The 16,948-nt window shown below is 44.7% G+C and overlaps 1 protein-coding gene across 4 annotated transcripts in view; it reads left to right on the forward strand.

Annotated features, from left to right (window-relative positions):
- LOC111979131 (ras GTPase-activating protein nGAP) overlaps window positions 1-16,948 on the forward strand; it is a 108,014-nt gene that overhangs the window by 46,853 nt on the left and 44,213 nt on the right. For all 4 annotated transcript variants that reach the window (XM_024009449.2, XM_024009445.2, XM_024009448.2 and 1 more), the window contains exons 2-3: window positions 12,299-12,426; window positions 12,837-12,960. In XM_024009449.2, the coding sequence (XP_023865217.1) occupies window positions 12,299-12,426; window positions 12,837-12,960 (252 nt within the window). The remainder of the gene's footprint in view (window positions 1-12,298; window positions 12,427-12,836; window positions 12,961-16,948) is intronic.

The raw sequence follows: 16,948 nt of genomic DNA on the forward strand, positions 1-16,948 counted from the left end.
CCCTTGACTTTGCTTACGGGGCATTGTTCATGTTGAAACAGGAAAGGTCCTTACCCAAACTGCTGCACAAAGTTGGAAGCACAGAATCGTCTGGAGTCATTGTATGTTGTATGTTAAGATTTCCCTTCACTGAAACTCAAGGGCCTAGCCCGAACCATGAAAAAACCGCCCCAGACCATTATTACTCCTCCACCAAACTTTACAGTTGGCACTATGCATTCGGCAGTAGCGTTCTCCTTGGCATCCGCCAAAACCAGATTAACCATCGAAGGCCAGATGTGAAGCGTGATTCATCACTCAGAGAATGCATTTCCACTGCTTCAGAGTCCAATGGCAGCGAGGATTACACCACTCCAGCCGATGCTTGGCATTGCACATGTGATTCTTAGGCTTGTGTTGCGGCTGCTCGGCCATGGAAACCCATTTCAGGAAGCTCCGACGGAATAGTTGTTGTGGCTGAAGTTGCTTCCAGAGGCAGTTTGAAATCGGTAGTGAGTCTGCAAAACTGAGGACAGTGAATTTTACGTGCTATGTGCTTCAGCACTCGGTGCTCCTTTTGTGCCTACCACTTCGCGCTGAGCCGTTGTTGCTCCTATAGATTTCCACTTCACAATACAGCACTTAAGTTTACTGAAACATCTGTACAGGGCTGAAATTTGACAGACTGACTTGTTGGAAAGGTGTATCCTATGACAGTGTCACATTGAAAGTCACGGCTCTTCAGCCATTCTTACAGCCAATGTTTTTCTATGCCGATTGCATGGCTGTGTGCTCGATTTTATACACGTGTCAGCAATGGGAAAAAATTATAGGTGGAATCCACTAATTTGAAGGGGTCTCCATATACTTTTATATTATATAAAGCTCTATTACGTTTTATCTCTCTCAACACCATACTTTGTAAACAAAGTGAAATAATGGACAATATCTAAGGAGGAGACTTTCCATTAATCTCAATTTCCTCCTCTCTTTTTGTTTGCTTTACATGTCAATCAAAATGATTGTTTGAATGCCCATAGATCCAGCATTGGCCTGAACCTAGCATTGAGCAACTTTTGTCAAGCAGGATATAGATTAACATATAAAATAACCCTCTCTCCCACATTTTTAGGCAGGACAGAGAACATAGAGGTCATGAGAAATGACTAACTCCCACAGTTACAGGGCCCGTGTCTCAAATGGCACCATTCCTTTATATACTGAATACCCTTTTGAACAGGGCTCTGGTCAAAAGTAGTGCACTATATAGGGGATAGTGTGCCATTTGGAGCAACCCATGTCCGTCCTCATCCCTTACCCATCAGCGCTGTCACAATACAACCAGCCCAATGACCCCTTCCCTATTCCCACTGACCCCCAGCCCAACCCAGCCCCGCACCCCTCCAGCCAGCAGCTGCAACCCCGCAGATTCTCCTCAGTGAATGCCCTGGCTAGGAAAAGCCCACGTCAAGGCACTGGGGTCAGTCATGTACTCAGACCGTTCAGATGGATGGATAGAGTTAGACACTGGGTGCTTTGTCTCCGTCTATACATTCTCTAAGACACCTACACCACAGAACATCTCCCGTCCTTACGGACGCCAGCAGTAGAGCATCTCCACTAACCGGCCTAAATGAAATGAAACCATCAGGAAAACCGATACAAGACATTTAACATAGTTGTCAGTCCATTCTGTTATACTGCAAGGTTACCCTATGCTAATAACTTGTCATTTTGTTCCCTTGAGGAGCTTATAGCAGTTTCTCACACACCAGGCTGGAAGAGGCAGCAGCAGTCCACAGACTCATCATCAGAGAATTAGTTATTTCAGTTGATAATAACACTCCCTACTGCAGCTATGTCATATTTCTTAAAAGCTCTGCCGTGGTTATGTAACGGACGCTGCTAGCAGTTCTTTTTAATCCTACCCATCCACTGATGCCTGTGCTATTGGTCTCCATACTTGCAGACTACTCCTTGTCGCAGAGTGTGTATTACGAACTCAGAGGGATAAGTAGATGGAGATCAAATCACCATCACCCATTACAGGAAATTAAAACGTTTCTCTATGGTCCTGAGCCAAGTGTAATATGTTGCACCAGTTAGGATGTTCAGATGAGTCTGTATGCATTAAAAACCTATAAAAAGTCCTCAAACACAAGAGAATACTGCTAACTGCATACATATCATCTATGTATGCAGTGGGGCGGCAGGTAGCCTAGTGGTTAGAGCGTTGGACTAGTAAACCGAAAGGTTGCAAGATCGAATCCCCGAGCTGACAAGGTAAAAAGCTGTCGTTCTGCCCTGAACAAGGCAGTTAACCCACTGTTCCTAGGCCTTCATTGAAAATAAGAATTTGGTCTAATTGACTTGCCTAGTTTAATAAAAGGTAAAATAAAAAAATAACATTTATTTATATCAAGTGGAAGGTTCATCTAAACTCAGCACAAAAAGAAACGTACTCTCACTGTCAACTGCGTTTACTTTCAGCAAACTGAACATGTGGAAATATTGTATGAACATAAGATTCAACAACTGAGAATAAACTGAACAGTTCCACAGACATGTGACTAACAGAAATTGAATAATGTGTCCCTGAACAAAGGGGGGTCAAAATCAAAAATAACAGTCAGTATCTGGTGTGGCCAACAGCTGCATTAAGTACGCAGTGCATCTCCTCCTCATGGACCAGATTTGCCAGTTCTTGCTGTAAGATGTTACCTCACTCTTCCACAAGGCACCTGCAAGTTCCCAGACATTTGTAGGGAAAAGGCCCACCCTCACCCTTCAATCCAACAGGTCCCAGACGTGCTCAATGGGATTGAGATCCGGGCTCTTCGCTGGCCATGGCAGAACACTGACATTCCTGTCTTGCAGGATATCACGCGCAGTATGGCTGGTGCATTGTCATGCTGGAGGGTCATGTCAGGATGAGCCTGCAGGAAAGGGTACCACATGAGGGAGGAGGATGTCTTCCCTGTAACGCACAGCGTTGAGATTGCCTGAATGACAACAAGCTCAGTCCGATGATGCTGTGACACACCGCCCCCAGACCATGACGGACCTCCACCTCCAAATCGATCCCGCTCCATAGTACAGGCCTCGGTGTAACGCTCTTTTTTCAACGATAAACGCGAATCCGATCATCACCCCTGGTGAGACAAAACCGCGATTCGTCAGTGAAGAGCATCTTTGCCAGTCCTGTCGGTCCAACGACGGTGGGTTTGTGCCCATAGCCGACGTTGTTGCCGGTGATGTCTGGTGAGGACCTGCCTTACAACAGGACTACAAGCCTCAGTCCAGCCTCTCTCAGCCTATTGCGGACAGTCTGAGCACTGTGGAGGGATTGTGCATTCCTGGTGTAACTCGGACAGTTGTTGTTGCCATCCTGTACCTGTCCGCTGGTGTGAAGTTCGGATGTACCGATCCTGTGCAGGTGTTGTTACACGTGGTCTGCACTGTGAGGACGATCAGCTGTCCATCCTGTCTCCCTGTAGCGCTGTCTTTGCGTCTCACAGTACGGACTTTGCAATTTTTTGCCCTGGCCACATCTGCAGTCCTCATGCCTCCTTGCAGCATGCCTAAGGCACATTCACGCAGATAGAGCAGGGACCGTGGGCATCTTTCATTTGGTGTTTTTCAGAGTCAGTAGAAAGCCTCTTTAGGTCCTAAGTTTCATAACTTTGACCTTAATTGCCTACCGTCTGTAAGCTGTTAGTGTTAACGATGGTTCCACAGGTGCATGTTCATTAATTGTTTATGTTCATTGAACAAGCATGGGAAACAGTGTTTAAACCCTTTACAATGAAGATCTGTGAAGTTATTTCGATTTTTACGAATTATCTTGAAAGACAGGGTCCTGAAAAAGGGATGTTTATTTTTTTGCTGAGTTTATAATGAACTTACTCTGTGCAGATATCCTCTCATTAATGCTGACAGAAAATGAATCCCTTAAATAAAACATTGGGATGCAGATATTTTTCTATTTAACCAGGCAAGTCAGTTAAGAACAAATTCTTATTTACAATGACGGCCTACCCGGCCAAAGCCGGACGACGCTGGGCCAATTGGGAGCCCCATAGGCGGCGCACAATCACAGCCAGATAGTGATACAGTTTGGATTCGAACCAAGGACTATCTCTTGCACTGAGATGCTGCGCCACTCGGGAGCCGAATGGCACTAACTATTTAGTGAACTACTTTTGACCAGTGCCCAGTAGTGCAGTAAATAGAGAATACGGTGCCATGTGGGAGACATCCAACGTTTCCCTGTCCCATTAGTCAGTGCATTGTGTAACACGATTGGTAATGCAGAGGCTCCTCTCCTTCCTAGTCTGTGGTGTGTCTTACCTAGCATGGAGGCGCCCTCTGCCTGGAACTCAGGGAACTGTCCCTCTGAAGGGACACTGACTGTCCTACGCAGGCTCCTGCCCTTCGATGACTCTGTAGGACCATCAACACCTCACCTGGCATCTGAGAATCACACAGAGGGGAGACAGGAGGCACTGTTAGTAGGGTCCGTGCTATCCGGGATCCTTGGACATCCCTACTCCATTGAAGTGGAAATTAAAATAGCTAAGGTAAGGGTTAGGGTTATGGGTAGGGGCATTCCAATGATTCCGAATAGCACTGACCCTATTAATAGGGCATCATCAGCAAAATAATTTTTTCTGTAGTATGTATACTGAAACCGTAATAGTTTTCACAGTAGCTTAGGAACATTATCAGCCATTTAGGTCTGATCTTTAATTTATATTTTTTTCTGCACGCACAGAAGCCGGGTTTGATTTTTAGAGATGGAAGGTGGATGATGCACACCTTCCATTGTCCCTCAAAGTGTGTGCGTGCGTTGGGGTAGGTATTAGAGGAACTTCACTCACCTCTTCCTCCTTGTTGAGCAGGATGAGCTGGCTATCAGTCAGGATGCAGTACTTCCTCTCCCAATACTGGTCTCGGAGTAGGGTGACTGGCCGCAGGAAAAGCGGTGTGTGGGTGGTCCCTTCACATCTGCACAGAGGGGACAAGAGTGACACTTCAGAAGAACGAAGCAGGACAGAAGATCCCACGGTAAATTAGGAAAATGTGTTAAACAAGGAACAGTTTATATTGAACATTTCTCTTAACTCTTGAAACTTTATACACCACCTTTCGTATGCAATGATAGGAAGCATAGGGAAGTGAACTGCTTTTTGCTTATGCCTCATTATGACTGATAAAAGTCAGCTGCCTAACCAAAAATAGATCCTCACGAGACACAGCTGTATTGTTGACCCACTGACACAGAGAGGAATCAGCTTGGCAGGAAAATGAATTAACATCAACTCTGTTGAGCCCAGAGAAAATAAGGTAAAGTCAACACAGCTCGTCTGTAGAGGGCAGAGTTGTCCTCTGCTAAGCACCAAACAATGGATTTTCACTCCACTGCATGTTATTGAAAATATCTTCAATTACATCAGATATAGTTTGTACATATTGAATTAGAATTAAAGGGGAGAAAATATGATTAAAAACAACTACATTATCCACTGACATGCAAAACTGGGGAAGGGTGAATCCCTTACCTTGTCATAAAACATAGCCTACTGTAACTAATCACATAACAAATATTGCTTTTTAAAAAACAAACAAACATCAGTGATGTATGTGGCATTGAATTCCCTTGCCCATAAAATAATAATCATACTTGAAACCAAGCTTGATAGCCTACCTAATCTTGCAAAATAATTATATAAAAATTATGTGACATTACAAAGTGCACGTCCTTGTGTCCATTAAATTGCCTCACTGCTCCTCCAGGATGTCTGGTGCAGGATGTGACCTTTCCTACTGGTGAGATGCTTCCGTCCCAAATGGCACACTATTCCCTATATAGTGCACTACTTTTAACTAGGGGCCATGGTGAACTATATAGGGAATAGGGTGCCATTGCGGGGTGGGGGTGCATTGGTACAGAGTAGTTAGGAAGAAAGCAGATCGGATAGGTGATTAAAATGGATGTCTGGGTGGTGCATGGTACAGAGTAGTTAGGAAGAAAGCAGACGGTAGGTGATTAAAAAATGGATGTCTGGGGTGTGCATTGGTACAGACTAGTTAGGAAGAAAGCAGATCGGATAGGTGATTAAAAATGGATGTCTGGGTGGTGCTTGGTACAGAGTAGTTAGAAGAAAGCAGATCGGATAGGTGATTAAAAATGGATGTCTGGTGGTGCATTGGTACAGAGTAGTTAGGAAGAAAGCAGATTGCATAGGTCATGCCCACATGTCACTGAGCATTAGTGGAAAGTGCTATAGGTGCCCTTCAGGCTCAATCAATCTCCATGGACTAACAAGGTTGAGTCCAAAGGAGGCACTATCCCAGAGGTTTATTTACTATGCCGAAAGCAAGTCAGTCAATGATCGGGGTCCCAAATGGCACCCTATGCTGTTTCACAATCAATGTATTCATTGTTTATGTACAACATATGGTAGCTGAGCTCCAGTAAGAAACGTGTGCCAGTTGGCTAATTGACTGGGGTGGAGTGAGTCAACAGCTCAGCTCCTTCTGAATCCCTCCAATTCCCATACAAAGATTACAGACGACGGGAACAAAATAATCCGGTGCAATTTATTACTCATCATTTCCGACACTGAAATACAGGGACTTAAAGTTCTTTTGAAAAAGAGAATCAACTAAGCTTGAGTGTCATCACTGGAACGTCTATCATTAATTTCAATGCTGAGAAGAATATAACGTTTTCCCATCCTATGATAGCACTGTACTGTGGAATGTAGACTACACAGAGATGTAGGTGCAGAGTTAACAGATATATTTCTGGATGCATGTGAAAAATAAACCACAAAGCTTCACTGCCAAACACCAAGAGAACGGAAACTTCTCACACCTGCTACTGTTCAAATGTAGCTAGCTACCATGTGAAATTGCCACATTTCTCAGGGGAATTCAAGGCCACAAAATGGACTCTCCGAAGTAGGTGTAAAAATCGAATTGGAGTTTGTCTGTGTTTCTGAGAAATCTCAACTACCACGTCCACAGAAACCCATACACTTATCACTAACTAATTACCAAACAGTGTCTATTGAAGAGGAACAGGAACGATGTGTATACCTCCAACTGAACAGATTACTTCAAATCTGTGCAAAAAAAACAAACAAAGGAAGATGAGATCATTTAGGCTAGTCAGAAGGCTGCTTATACAAGTACATCTGGTCTCAGGGAGGGTACGCCACTGGCTATTCCCCTTACATAACTCTTCCATGCTCAGCTGCAGAAGCTTGTTTGTCTGGTTGGTTTTAAGAACATTTGCTATCTAACCGTCATCATCCCATTCTCAGGGCTGAGGTCTTTGAAAAGAGGCAGGGCAGGTCCTTCAGAGACAACTCAAACAGGTCTAATTTGATGAGCTTCATTTGCACTCATATAGCTGTAGAATACCAAGAAATATGCATGAATTAAGCAATGTCAATGTGAACAACACCAGTCAAACTGTAGGCTAGCAAAAAAAGATTTCAATTAAATGAAAAGGGACCGCTTTCACCCAGACAAATACAGATTAGGCACTAAACCTAGTTCTGGACTAAAAAGCAAATCAATGAAGAATCTCCACAGCATGCTTTTTTAGTCCAGGACTAGTCTAATCTGTGTGCAGGAACAAGGCAAGAAGGCTTAAAAGCATTTTGGTTTTATGAGGTGATTTGGACCTTGCACTTTTGTCGGGTGCAACAAAGCAGTTATTCAATGACAGGACAGGAAACACTATGTCCCCCTCACTTAACATTCCCCCTGGAACAAACAGACAGAGGCTTAAGGTCCTATATCTGTCTCGGGCACTTTGACAGCTACAGTTGTTAGAGCACTGAAAAGCATTAAAGGTCAAAGCCCCTGATTGTGTGTGTGTGTGTGTGTGTGTGTGTGTGTGGTGTGTGTGTGTGGGGGGGGGGTGGACACAACAGCCACAGTAGGGGGCTCCAAAGCTTGAGGCGCTCGGTGCCAAATAATATGAGCCATGGTGAGCATGCCTCAGTCTGTGTGAATCACATTTGGCATGATGCAGCACTCTGCTACCACACAAAGCTGAGATTGCTGCTTGGGCTGTGAGAGAGTCAGGAGAAAAAAGACATGGGATAATGAATCAGAACAGCTCCACAGCTCACAGGGAGGGAATCCTTTAGGTTATTGAGTAATGAGGCTGTCACTGTGTGGTTGGTCCTGGAGTTGAGCCCCCACACGGTCATATGCTTTTTTGTGGCATATGGGTCTAAAAACAATTAGCAGTGAAGTCTTGCCAGCTGGAAGCTAAAGAACTTTGCCAGTTTGTGACCCGGCAGGGGTCAGCAAAGCACACAAAATAGCAGCTACAGTGAGAGAAACGAAGTGCCCGTGTGTCTACCATACAGGTGTGAAAGACAGAAAGAGAATGAAATATGTGACTGGAACTAAGGCAACTGGCACTTCTGGCATCTATGAATACTCTGGTCAGGCATCAACAGGCAGTATGTCCAGCAGCAGGCCCTGACCAGGCCCGTTCCACCATGGCCAGGGAAAAAAATCCAACCCTCCAGAAGCCTGTCTGGAATGTCTGGGAGCCAGGGTGAGGTTCTGCCACCTGTCCTGGATGGGTTTCAGGGGCATGCTTTGGAACCTATTCTTATTGGCAGTGATTAGCAACCAAAGCATGCCCCTGAACCCCATCCAGGACAGGTGGCAGAACCTCACCCTGGCTCCCAGACATCCAGACAGGCTTCTGGAGGGTTGGATAATTTTTTCCCGGGCATGTGGAACGGGCCTGTCAGGGCCTGCTGCTGGACATATCTGCCTGGCTGATGCCTGACCAGAGTATTCATAGATGCCAGAAGCCAGTTCCTTAGTTCCAGTCAACATATTTCATTCTCTTTCTGTCTTTACACCTGTATAGTAGAACACGACGGGCAACTTCGTTTCTCTCACTGGAGCTGCTATTTGTGTGCTTTGCTTACCCCTGCCGGGTCACAAACTGGCAAAGTTCTTTAGCTTCCAGCTTGGCAAGACTCCACTGCTAATTGTTTTTGACCCATATTGCCACAAAAACAGCATATGACCGTGTGGGGGCTCAACTCCAGGACAACCCACCACAGGGACAGCCTCATTACTGCAATAACCTAAAGATTCCCTCCCTGTGAGCGTGGAGCTGTTCTGATTCATTATCCCCTGTCTTTTTTCTCCTGACTCTCTCACAGCCCAAGCCAGCAATCTCAGCTTTGGTGTAGCAGAGTGCTGCATCATGCCAAATTGTGATTCAGAACACAGACTGAGCATGCTACCATGGCTATATTATTTGGCCATCCGAGGCGCCTCAAGCTTGGAGCCCCCTACGTGGCGGGTTGTCCACCCCCCCCCCACACCACACACACACCACACACACACGACACACACAACACAACACACACAATTCAGGGGCTTTGACCTTTAATGCTTTTCAGTGCTCTAACAACTGTAGCTGTCAAAGTGCCCGAGACAGATATAGGACCTTAAGCCCTCTGTCTGTTTGTTCCAGGGGGAATGTTAAGTGAGGGGGACATAGTGTTTCCTGTCCTGTCATTGAATAAACTGCTTTGTTGCACCCGACAAAAGTGCAAGGTCCAAATCACCTCATAAAACCCAAAATGCTTTTAAGCCTTCTTGCCTTGTTCCTGCACACAGATTAGACTAGTCCTGGACTAAAAAGCATGCTGTGGAGATTCTTCATTGAATTTGCTTTTTAGTCCAGAACTAGGTTTAGTGCCTAATCTGTATTTGTCTGTGAAAGCGGTCCTTTTCATTTAATTGAAATCTTTTTTTGCTAGCCTACAGTTTGACTGGTGTTGTTCACATTGACATTGCTTAATTCATGCATATTTCTTGGGTATTCTACAGCTATATGAGTGCAAATGAAAGCTCATCAAATTAGACCTGTTTGAGTTGTCTCTGAAGGACCTGCCCTGCCTCTTTTCAAAGACCTCAGCCCTGAGAATGGGATGATGACGGTTAGATAGCAAATGTTCTTAAACCAACCAGACAAACAAGCTTCTGCAGCTGAGCATGGAAGAGTTATGTAAGGGGAATAGCCAGTGGCGTACCCTCCCTGAGACCAGATGTACTTGTATAAGCAGCCTTCTGACTAGCCTAAATGATCTCATCTTCCTTTGTTTGTTTTTTTGCACAGATTTGAAGTAATCTGTTCAGTTGGAGGTATACACATCGTTCCTGTTCCTCTTCAATAGACACTGTTGGTAATTAGTTAGTGATAAGTGTATGGGTTTCTGTGGACGTGGTAGTTGAGATTTCTCAGAAACACAGACAAACTCCAATTCGATTTTTACACCTACTTCGGAGAGTCCATTTTGTGGCCTTGAATTCCCCTGAGAAATGTGGCAATTTCACATGGTAGCTAGCTACATTTGAACAGTAGCAGGTGTGAGAAGTTTCCGTTCTCTTGGGTGTTTAGGCAGTGAAGRTTTGTGGTTTATTTTTTCACATGCATCCAGAAATATATCTGTTAACTCTGCACCTACATCTCTGTGTAGTCTACATTCCACAGTACAGTGCTATCATAGGATGGGAAAACGTTATATTCTTCTCAGCATTGAAGATTAATGATAGACGTTCCAGTGATGACACTCAAGCTTAGTTGATTCTCTTTTTCAAAAGAACTTTAAGTCCCTGTATTTCAGTGTCGGAAATGATGAGTAATAAATTGCACCGGATTATTTTGTTCCCGTCGTCTGTAATCTTTGTATGGGAAATTGGAGGGATTCAGAAGGAGCTGAGCTGTTSACTCACTCCACCCCAGTCAATTAGCCAACTGGCACACAGTTTCTTACTGGAGCTCAGCTACCCATATGTTGTACATAAACAATGAATACATTGATTGTGAAACAGCATAGGGTGCCATTTGGGACCCCGATCATTGACTGACTTGCTTTCGGCATAGTAAATAAACCTCTGGGAATAGTGCCTCCTTTGGACTCAACCTTGTTAGTCCATGGAGATTGATTGAGCCTGAAGGGCACCTATAGCACTTTCCACTAATGCTCAGTGACATGTGGGCATGACCTATGCAATCTGCTTTCTTCCTAACTACTCTGTACCAATGCACCACCCAGACATCCATTTTTAATCACCTATCCGATCTGCTTTCTTCCTAAACTACTCTGTACAATGCACCACCCAGACATCCATTTTTAATCACCTATCCGATCTGCTTTCTTCCTAACTATCTGTACCAATGCACCCCCAGACATCCATTTTTAATCACCTATCCGATCTGCTTTCTTTTCCTAAACTACTCTGTACCAATGCACCACCCAGACATCCATTTTTAATCACCTATCCGATCTGCTTTCTTCCTAACTACTCTGTACCAATGCACCCCCCCACCCCGCAWTGGCACCCTATTCCCTATATAGTTCACCATGGGCCCTAGTTAAAAGTAGTGCACTATATAGGGAATAGTGTGCCATTTGGGACGGAAGCATCTCACCAGTAGGAAAAGGTCACATCCTGCACCAGACATCCTGGAGGAGCAGTGAGGCAATTTAATGGACACAAGGCAGTGCACTTTGTAATGTCACATAATTTTATATAATTATTTTGCAAGATTAGGTAGGCTATCAAGCTTGGTTTCAAGTATGATTATTATTTATTGGGCAAGGGAATTCAATGCCACATACATCACTGATGTTTGTTTGTTTTTTAAAAGCAATATTTGTTATGTGATTAGTTACAGTAGGCTATGTTTTATGACAAGGTAAGGGATTCACCTTCCCCAGTTTTGCATGTCAGTGGATAATGTAGTTGTTTTTAATCATATTTTCTCCCCCTTTTATTCTAATTCAATATGTACAAACTATATCTGATGTAATTGAAGATATTTTCAATAACATGCAGTGGAGTGAAAATCCATTGTTTGGTGCTTAGCAGAGGACAACTCTGCCCTCTACAGACGAGCTGTGTTGACTTTACCTTATTTTCTCTGGGCTCAACAGAGTTGATGTTAATTCATTTTCCTGCCTAAAGCTGATTCCTCTCTGTGTCAGTGGGATCAACAATACAGCTGTGTCTCYTGAGGATCTATTTTTGGTTAGGCAGCTGACTTTTATCAGTCATAATGAGGCATAAGCAAAAAGCAGTTCACTTCCCTATGGCTTCCTATCATTGCATACGAAAGGTGGTGTATAAAGTTTCAAGAGTTAAGAGAAATGTTCAATATAAACTGTTCCTTGTTTAACACATTTTCCTAATTTACCGTGGGATCTTCTGTCCTGCTTCGTTCTTCTGAAGTGTCACTCTTGTCCCCTCTGTGCAGATGTGAAGGGACCACCCACACACCGCTTTTCCTGCGGCCAGTCACCCTACTCCGAGACCAGTATGTGGGAGAGGAAGTACTGCATCCTGACTGATAGCCAGCTCATCCTGCTCAACAAGGAGGAAGAGGTGAGTGAAGTTCCTCCTAATACTACCCCAACGCACGCACACACTTTGAGGGACAATGGAAGGTGTGCATCATCCACCTTSCATCTCTAAAAATCAAACCCGGCTTCTGTGCGTGCAGAAAAAWATATAAATTAAAGATCAGACCTAAATGGCTGATAATGTTCCTAAGCTACTGTGAAAACTATTACGGTTTCAGTATACATACTACAGAAAAACATTATTTGCTGATGATGCCCTATTAATAGGGTCAGTGCTATTCGGAATCATTGGAATGCCCCTACCCATAACCCTAACCCTTACCTTAGCTATTTTAAATTTCCACTTCAATGGAGTAGGGATGTCCCAAGGATCCCGGATAGCACGGACCCTACTAACAGTGCCTCCTGTCTCCCCRTCTGTGTGATTCTCAGATGCCAGGTGAGGTGGTTGATGGTCCTACAGAGTCATCGAAGGGCAGGAGCCTGCGTAGGACAGTCAGTGTCCCTTCAGAGGGACAGTTCCCTGAGTTCCAGGCAGAGGGCGCCTCCATGCTAGGTAAGACACACCACAGACTAGGAAGGAGAGGAGCCTCTGCAGTTACCAATCTGTTACACAATGCACTGACTAATGGGACAGGGAAACGTTGGATGTCTCCCACATGGCACCGTATTCTCTATTTACTGCACTACTGGGCACTGGTCAAAAGTAGTTCACTAAATAGTTAGTGCCATTCGGYCTCCCGAGTGGCGCAGCATCTCAGTGCAAGAGATAGTCCTTGGTTCGAATCCAAACTGTATCACATCTGGCTGTGATTGGGAGCCCCATAGGGCGGCGCACAATTGGCCCAGCGTCGTCCGGCTTTGGCCGGGTAGGCCGTCATTGTAAATAAGAATTTGTTCTTAACTGACTTGCCTGGTTAAATAGAAAAATATCTGCATCCCAATGTTTTATTTAAGGGATTCATTTTCTGTCAGCATTAATGAGAGGATATGCTGCACAGAGTAAGTTCATTATAAACTCAGCAAAAAAATAAACATCCCTTTTTCAGGACCCTYTCTTTCAAAGATAATTCGTAAAAATCGAAATAACTTCACAGATCTTCATTGTAAAGGGTTTAAACACTGTTTCCCATGCTTGTTCAATGAACCATAAACAATTAATGAACATGCACCTGTGGAACCATCGTTAACACTAACAGCTTACAGACGGTAGGCAATTAAGGTCACAGTTATGAAAACTTAGGACCCTAAAGAGGCTTTTCTACTGACTCTGAAAAACACCAAATGAAAGATGCCCACGGTCCCTGCTCATCTGCGTGAATGTGCCTTAGGCATGCTGCAAGGAGGCATGAGGACTGCAGATGTGGCCAGGGCAAAAAATTGCAATGTCCGTACTGTGAGACGCCTAAGACAGCGCTACAGGGAGACAGGATGGACAGCTGATCGTCCTCACAGTGGCAGACCACGTGTAACAACACCTGCACAGGATCGGTACATCCGAACTTCACACCAGCGGGACAGGTACAGGATGGCAACAACAACTGTCCGAGTTACACCAGGAATGCACAATCCCTCCATCAGTGCTCAGACTGTCCGCAATAGGCTGAGAGAGGCTGGACTGAGGGCTTGTAGTCCTGTTGTAAGGCAGGTCCTCACCAGACATCACCGGCAACAACGTCGGCTATGGGCACAAACCCACCGTCGTTGGACCAGACAGGACTGGCAAAAGATGCTCTTCACTGACGAATCGCGGTTTTGTCTCACCAGGGGTGATGATCGGATTCGCGTTTATCGTTGAAGAAAAGAGCGTTACACCGAGGCCTGTACTATGGAGCGGGATCGATTTGGAGGTGGAGGGTCCGTCATGGTCTGGGGGCGGTGTGTCACAGCATCATCGGACTGAGCTTGTTGTCATTGCAGGCAATCTCAACGCTGTGCGTTACAGGGAAGACATCCTCCTCCCTCATGTGGTACCCTTCCTGCAGGCTCATCCTGACATGACCCTCCAGCATGACAATGCCACCAGCCATACTGCTCGTTCTGTGCGTGATATCCTGCAAGACAGGAATGTCAGTGTTCTGCCATGGCCAGCGAAGAGCCCGGATCTCAATCCCATTGAGCACGTCTGGGACCTGTTGGATTGAAGGGTGAGGGCTGGGCCTTTCCCCCTACAAATGTCTGGGAACTTGCAGGTGCCTTGGTGGAAGAGTGAGGTAACATCTTACAGCAAGAACTGGCAAATCTGGTCCATGAGGAGGAGATGCACTGCAGTACTTAATGCAGCTGTTGGCCACACCAGATACTGACTGTTATTTTTGATTTTGACCCCCCCTTTGTTCAGGGACACATTATTCAATTTCTGTTAGTCACATGTCTGTGGAACTTGTTCAGTTTATGTCTCAGTTGTTGAATCTTATGTTCATACAAATATTTACACATGTTCAGTTTGCTGAAAGTAAACGCAGTTGACAGTGAGAGTACGTTTCTTTTTGTGCTGAGTTTAGATGGAAGCCTTCCACCTTGATATAAATAAATGTTATTTTTTTATTTTACCTTTTATTTAACTAGGCAAGTCAATTAGAACAAATTCTTATTTTCAATGAAGGCCTAGGAACAGTGGGTTAACTGCCTTGTTCAGGGGCAGAACGACAGCTTTTTACCTTGTCAGCTCGGGGATTCGATCTTGCAACCTTTCGGTTTACTAGTCCAACGCTCTAACCACTAGGCTACCTGCCGCCCCACTGCATACATAGATGATATGTATGCAGTTAGCAGTATTCTCTTGTGTTTGAGGACTTCTTATAGGTTTTTAAATGCATACAGACTCATCTGAACATTACTAACTGGTGCAACAATAATTACACTTGGCTCAGGACCATAGAGAAACGTTTAATTTCCTGATATGGGTGATGGTGATTTGATCTCCATCTACGTATCCCTCTGAGTTCGTAATACACACTCTGCGACAAAGGAGTAGTCTGCAAGTATGAAGACCAATAGCACAGGCATCAGTGGGATGGGGTAGATTAAAAAGAACTGCTAGCAGCGTCCGTTACATAACCACGGCAGAGCTTTTTAGAAAATATGACATAGCTGCAGTAGGGAGTGTTATTATCAACTGAAATAACTTAATTCTCTGATGATGAGTCTGTGGACTGCTGCTGCCCTCTTCCAGCCTGGTGTGTGAGAAACTGCTATAAGCTCCRAAAGGGAACAAAATGACAAGTTATTAGCATAGGGTAACCTTGCAGTAATAACAGAATGGACTGACAACTATGTTAAATGTCTTGTATCGGTTTTCCTGATGGTTTCATTTCATTTAGGCCGGTTAGTGGAGATGCTCTACTGCTGGCGTCCGTAGGACGGGAGATGTTCTGTGGTGTAGGTGTCTTAGAGAATGTATAGACGGAGACAAAGCACCCAGTGTCTAACCTCTATCCATCCATCTGACATGGTCTGAGTAGCATGACTGACCCCAGTGCCTTGACGTGGGCTTTTCCCAGCCAGGGCATTCACTGAGGGAATCTGCGGGGGTGCAGCTGCTGGCTGGAGGGGTGCGGGGCTGGGTTGGGCTGGGGGTCAGTGGGAATAGGGAAGGGGTCATTGGGCTGGTTGTATTGTGACAGCAGCTGATGGGTAGAGGTATGAGGACGGACATGGGTTGCCTCCCAAATGGCACACTATCCCCTATATAGTGCACTACTTTTGACCAGAGCCCTGMTCAAAAGTATTCAGTATATAAAGGAATAGGGTGCCATTTGAGACACCGGCCCTGTAACTGTGGGAGTTAGTCATTCTCATGACCCTCTTAATGTTCTCTGTCCTGCCCTAAAATGTGGGAGAGAGGGTTATTTATATGTTAATCTATAGTCTGCTTTGACAAAAGTGCTCCCAATGCTAGGTTTCAGGCCAATGCTGGGATTCTATGGGCATTCAACAATCATTTTGATTGACATGTAAAGCAAACAAAAAAGAGAGGAGGAAACTTTGAGATTAATGGAAAGTCTTCCTCCTTAGATATTGTCCATTATTTCACTTTGTTTACAAAGTATGGTGTTGAGAGAGATAAACGTAATAGAGCTTTATATAATATAAAAGTATATGGAGACCCCTTCAAATMAGTGGATTCAGCTATAATTTTTTCCCATTGCTGACACGTGTATAAAATCGAGCACACAGCCATGCAATCGGCATAGAAAAACATTGGCTGTAGAATGGCCTGAAGAGCTCAGTGACTTTCAATGTGACACTGTCATAGGATACCACCTTTCCAACAAGTCAGTCTGTCAAATTTCAGCCCTGCTACAGATGTTTCAGTAAACTTTAAGTGCTGTTATTGTGAAGTGGAAATSTATAGGAGCAACAACGGCTCAGCCGCGAAGTGGTAGGCCACAAAACGGGAGCACCGAGTGCTGAAGCACATAGCACGTAAAATTCACTGTCCTCAGTTGCAGCACTCACTACCGAGTTCCAAACTGCCTCTGGAAGCAACTTCAGCACAACAACTATTCGTCGGGAGCTTCATGAAATGGGTTTCCATGGCC

Source organism: Salvelinus sp. IW2-2015, linkage group LG19, assembly GCF_002910315.2.
Source record: "Salvelinus sp. IW2-2015 linkage group LG19, ASM291031v2, whole genome shotgun sequence".
NCBI lineage: Eukaryota > Metazoa > Chordata > Actinopteri > Salmoniformes > Salmonidae > Salvelinus > Salvelinus sp. IW2-2015.